This window comes from Arvicanthis niloticus, chromosome 16 (genome assembly GCF_011762505.2).
Source record: "Arvicanthis niloticus isolate mArvNil1 chromosome 16, mArvNil1.pat.X, whole genome shotgun sequence".
Classification (NCBI taxonomy): Eukaryota; Metazoa; Chordata; class Mammalia; order Rodentia; family Muridae; genus Arvicanthis; species Arvicanthis niloticus.
In genome coordinates this window covers 61,520,624-61,526,461 of record NC_047673.1, presented here as the reverse complement: position 1 = coordinate 61,526,461, position 5,838 = coordinate 61,520,624, and the positions used below count along the sequence as shown (strand labels likewise).

General features: G+C 44.8%; 1 protein-coding gene across 1 annotated transcript; it reads right to left on the bottom strand.

The window, feature by feature from the left end:
• Positions 1-1,096: 1,096 nt before the first annotated feature.
• Cfap126 (cilia and flagella associated protein 126) lies at positions 1,097-5,406 on the bottom strand. The gene is made up of 6 exons (XM_076914464.1): positions 4,846-5,406; positions 4,619-4,768; positions 2,806-2,868; positions 2,559-2,639; positions 1,786-1,962; positions 1,097-1,495 (listed from the first exon to the last, which is right to left on the bottom strand). The coding sequence occupies exons 2-6, from the start codon at positions 4,643-4,645 to the stop codon at positions 1,289-1,291; spliced, it is 555 nt and encodes a 184-aa protein (XP_076770579.1). The 5' UTR covers positions 4,646-4,768; positions 4,846-5,406; the 3' UTR covers positions 1,097-1,288.
• Between the last annotated feature and the right edge of the window lie 432 nt (positions 5,407-5,838).

Sequence of the window (5,838 nt, the reverse complement as noted above, 5' to 3'; positions counted from 1 at the left end):
TGTTTGGCCTCAAGCAATGGTCATTTCCCACTTTCCTCTAGACGGGCCCTGGGAAGTTTTGTGGTGCTAGGATTCAGCCTAGGGTTCCATTCCTGCTAGGCAAGGCTCACCAAATAGGAAAACTGGCCCAGACAGGCCTTGAACTGATGATCTAGCTGCTTCAGCCTCCCAAGTAGCTGGAATTACAGGACCATGCTACCACATCTGACTACGCTGGGAGGTCCTATAGAGTTCCTCCAGCATAAATCAGGTCCAGAATCAGGTTGTCCTTTGAGAAGAGTCAGAGTTCATGTGGAAACACTTTGGCTTTAGGCTTGGCAAGGGCATTAAAGTTAACAACCAGTGCCCGGAAGATGTATAGCCAGGGCGATAGTCAACAGATTGGCAGGCTGGGAAATTAATGTGGACATTTTTTCCTTTTTTCCTTTTCTTTCTGACTGTCTCTCTTTCTCTCTCTCACTCTCTCGCACTCTCTCTCACGCTTCCTTTTTTCTTTTTTTTTTTTTGATGGTTTTTTAACCATCCAGTGATTGAAGGGAAATAGATCACCTGGCTTCTTTATTTTTCTATTTGTAAGCTGGGCTGTAGGTTTATATTTTTAAAAACCTAGTTTAATAAGGGTATTTAAAGACTTTAACCTCCCTTGTAGCCTAGCAGAGGTAGTAGAAAGGAAAGGTTAGTAACCAGAGATTTTCACTTCACTGGTCTGTCAGTGGATACCGGCTCTAGCCACCAAGCCTGAGGACCCGAGTTTGGTCCCCGGGATCCATGTGTCAGGAGGATCCATACTCTCATAAGTTGTCTCTGACGTCCACGTGCTCCAGGCACACCTACACACATAAAGGCAACGAATACGTGTGATAAAGTTTTCCACGCTCCACTAGCCAACTGTACTTAGGATTTTGAAGACGTTGGCTGTACAAAGTTTGGTTCTCTTAAAGTTTTGCCCTTGTGTGGTGCAAACCAGCTTCCTCTTGGCCATTGTGGGGGTCACTGACATTAAGACTCACTGTCCTTTTCCCTACCCTCTTCCCCAACCTTCCTTGTAATTATGGATTACAAAAACAGTCATAAATGAAGAGAAAACCCGGGTCAGTAAAAGTTAACAAACAATGTTTATTTCCCCAAATTTGCCTTTACTCCCGGCTCATCATTTCTCTAGTCCACATTCCTGAATACAGGGTCTTACTCGTTCCAGTCGGTCTCTAAAATGTCGCCTCAGCATGGCATTTTCCCTGCACAGCTTTGCTTGTTTGGATCTCAGGTAGACTAGAACCTGCTTGGTGCTTTAACATGGGCTCAGAGGTGGGTTCTTGGGAGAGTTGGCTGGAGTTTGGGGACCTGGAGTGTGACCTGCAGAGGGGTGTGAACTTTGAGTTTCACCTGAGTCGTCTCCTTGGATAACCGGGGAGCTGGGAATTATGGTTGGGTTTGGTGCTTGTTGTACAGTCTTTGTGACAGATTTCTGTTTCTTCTGACTGTTGAGGTCAAAGGGCTGTTGGGAAAAGGTGATGGTGTTTCTCATTAGGCCCAGATTGCTCCCAGTCAGCCTCAAAATCTACCTCCCTTTCTTAATACGCCACTGGCAGGCAGAAGGAAGTCAGAGTTTGAGTAAGAACAGTTAAATTTAACCTCCCTTTTGAATTCTTTCTACTGGGGTAAGAAAAACAAGATGGCTTTGTTCCTTCAGACTTTAGCGATTAAGGACTGGGCAGCATGAGACAGTTTTGAGGCTGAAAAGAAATGAAGACAGTGGGGGTTTGACTGAACAGGAAAGACAGATACCTTGCCTGAGATTTCAGGATGCAGCCCGTTACAGGCATTGAGTAGGTCGGGGTTCTTGTGTATCCATTTGGTGAGGGAGTCAGCAGCAGCAGTTGTACGGGCCGTCAAGGACACATGAGCAGGTGGTATCTTCAGGGGCATTTGCCAGGTGCCCATGAAAGAACCCCAAGGACTTGCCTAAAGGACAAAGGGATTGCTCACCACGTCTTCAAGGCTGGTGTCTGCTTGGCAGGGCTGGCTGGCTTCACGGCCCTTCTGTTGCTTTGCCAATGCTTAGTAAGGGTGGCTAAGGCAATGGGTTACCGAGGAAGAGGAAAGCTTTTCTTCTGTCAGTTTCTTCAGTTCCGCTGTTTTTCTGCCCCTTTCCTTCCAACTTAAATTTTGCATTCTTAGGCTAAGTATGATAAATGAGTCCTGTGCATGAATATTGTCATCTGAAAACATTGTTTATATATTTTCAGGACTTCCATGTGTTAAGCACAGCTCTGTCCTGGTGGATAGCTAGAGAGTTGGGGAATCACAGATTGGATTTTAATTTTCAATTAAAATTAGCTCTGCATTGATGCATCTGCTCTTTGTGGGTTTGGGGACAGCGTCTCTCTCTATACCCCTTGGCTGTCCTGGAATTCACTATGTAGACCAGGCTGGCCTCAAACTCACAGAGATCCTCCTGCCTCGGCCTATTGAGTATTAAATCCCCTCTGGGGTTAAAGGTGTATGCCGCTAGCCAGCTCTTCCCTTTTTTTTATATGAGTGGAAGTGGGGAATCTCACCTTGGAACGGGGCACTGAAGGCAAGAGATGGCCTCGATCGTTGGCGATGATCTGAGTGTAACCTTCATGGGTAGCGATTTTCTGTAGTGGGGGTGGGAAGAGAGGTGCCTGAAGTGAGAGGGGGCTTGGGGTAAAAGTATGGGGGAGAAGCACAGGGGCTGTCCCAGGGCTGCGGGAGTTAGGTGACAGGGAGAATGTGAGGCCAGTCACCATAACTGGCCTTGGAGGGGCGCTGAGCTCAGAATACCTCTTTTGTTGGCTTTGCAGGAGACCAATTTTGCAGGTACGTGGGTAAGTAAGCTTTTTCGTACTGTGGAGAGAAAGGAGAGAGTGTTCCTGTGAGGCTCAGTGGCTTCCCCGTAGGTGAGATGAGGATGCTGTTCTCTACAGTGACAAAGGTATATAGGGAGGAATCGATCTAAGGGAGGTACCCGCTAAGGCAATGGGTTACCGAGGGTAAGGAAGGCTGAACTAGGCACTAAGGCTGGGAAGAAAAGGAACCAGCTGGAGTGGCGAGGGGAAGGGGGAAGGGTTGAGAGCAGTATACTGACTCTCGAGTATGAAGCCGCCCTGACAAAACCTAATAGTTTGTATGCCAACCTACAAACAACACAGAAAAAGAAAGCTAATACAAAGAGAGAAGAGATTGTGTCTGGCTTTGCCACGCTGGGAATTGAACCCAGGATCTTGGGCATGCTAGGCAAGTATGAGATTATACTCTGTTTGCTCAAGACGTGTACTGAGGCTGTAGCTCTGGTTCCAATGCCTATCTAGCATTGTACAGTATAGTGTACAGAGCCCTGGGTTTGATCCTCGGGGGGGGGGGGGGGGAGATCGATTTTAAAGAGCTGGTATAACATAGGTGTATATGGGGTGGGGTTAGACTAGTTTGTCTTAGGAATGTAATTAAATGTTAATGTTTAGGTTTGTTGTATTCTACTGAGCATTGTGAAATTTAATTTTTAATTTCCACATAGCTGTTAGAACTTTTTAAATTATGTTTGTGACTCACTCTGTTGGGCAGTGTTAGATGAGACCAAGGGGTGGTAACCAAATCACTGCTACCTGCTTTTGGATGTCCAAGGGGCAGAAAACGCCACTTTATTTATTTATTTATTTATTTATTTATTTATATTTATTTATTTGAGGCTAGGTTCTACCCTTCTGCCCCTGTCTCCCTGGCAAGAATGGTTTTTATTTGTAAAAATAAACCACTTGTAAAAATAAAACAACTACTTGTGTTGCTTTGACAAAAGTGCTTGGTCAAGATGGCACACGCCTGTCAGCCTAACACTTAGCAGAGTGAGGTGGGAGGGTTGTAACTTTGTGGGCCAGTCTGGGAGAGGTAGGTAGTAGCAACAACTTACCTACCCACACACATACACATAAACAGAGAAAAAATTTAACACTAAACTTTGAATACTAAATAAGGAAAATATTTTCTCCAAAAGAATTCCAAAATGTGTATACAATATATATATATTAATTCAGATAGGGTCTTACTACAAGACTGGCTGGCCTGGAACTCTCTATGTAGACCAGGCTGTCCTAGAACTACCAGTGATTATTTTGTCTCATTATTTTGTTCTAATTACTGTGATTACAGGCATGTACTACCATACCCAGGTTCATATATATTCGTATATTCCTCTCTCCCCCCCTCCCCCCCTCCTGGGGGTTAGTTCTCTTGAAGCTCAGGCTAACCTTGGACTCAGTGTATACCCCAGGATACCTTGAACATCTGATCCTCCTGCCTCTGGGATCACTGGGGAGCATATCTACACCTATATTTTTAATTTTTCCAAAACCAATTAGTGATAACTTTCATGTAAATAGATATGACTTTGTTACTTGACTTACAAAGCCTAAAATGTTTACTCTGGCCGGTAAAAATGAAATCACTGCCTTCTGGCTTACGTTCTACAAATTTAACACAGATCCTTTTTCCTTGTTCCCGGGCCCTCCCAACCATGAGATAAAGCACCACCTCAACCCTGTCAGAATCTGATGGGAGCGGGTCGGCCAAAGGCAGAATAAAAGGGTGAAAAGCAAGAACTTACCTGGTTGGCACTGTAGTTAGTGGCCATGATCTGGTGCTGTTTACACTTGTTGCCTGGCAACCGCAGGACAGCCTTCTGGGAGTAACTCCCAGTCAGGAGGGGTTGGCTACCTTCTATGGTTCACACTCCCGCCTTCATTTCTCTCTGAAACTTAGGTTCATTTTCGGTTTAGAATATAGAGGCCCAATGAAACATGAGAAAATGAACTGAGAAGTAGCCATGGATACCTTGAATACCTGATCCTCCTGTGTCTGCTTCCAAAGTCCCAGGACTACTGGGAAGACAGCTGTTACTATATTTTGAATTTTCCCAAAACCAATTAGGGATAACTTTCATGTAAATAGCTCTTTCCCCAACATAAGTTAATCCTGCTTCAGAATTTCCAGGTTGTCTTTGAATGACGTCTTCAACTATTTAAACAAACTTTGGGACCCCCCAGAGCTGAGAGCTAACTGAATCCCTCTCATCACATACTGTAGTGATGGCCTGCTTTGAACACTGAAGTGTAAGGTGAATGAAATGTCTAAATACTGTAAACTCTTATCCTTGGTCCTTATGTGACTCCCGTCTCTCCATCACTCTATAGCCACAGGACCCAAGATATGGCTTCACATTGTTGGTTTGGATATGGCAAATCAGGACCTAGGCTGGGGAACCGAGCAGGGATAATGAGAAGTCAGAAATGAAAGCACCAGGTTTGGAAGGATCAAGTGATGGTGTGCCCTTTCCAAGCCTTGAGCTGGCTGGAAAGACCTTGTGACCTAGGTGGAATCATCCACCCTGGCTGCACTCGTAAATTCTTACATGAATTTAGAATAGACTGCCTGCTGAGCCTGCCTTGTGACATAATCCGGCTGAAACAAAGGATGAATTAGGTGGGACTTTGCCTATATATACAAGAGCTGGATATTAAACTTTGAGCCTTGATCAGAGAACTTTGTCGTGGCTCCATGTTTCTTGCCCTTCCATCTCTTTTTCATTTCCAGCGCTCCTTTCAGGTGAACCCAGTTGGTTCGTGGCCGCTGGATGGCTACATGATGGTACCAGGGCCCAAGCCTACTAGCTATAAAACTAAGAAACCCTGAGAGACTTATCTAAATTTCTGCTAAGTCCATCTATTCCTCTATTGGGGTGTTAGAACTGAAGAGGGCTTGTCAGTTACATAGTCTCAAGTTTAAAAAAAAAAAAAAAACCAGAAAAATCCAAGTTGTCGGAAGACA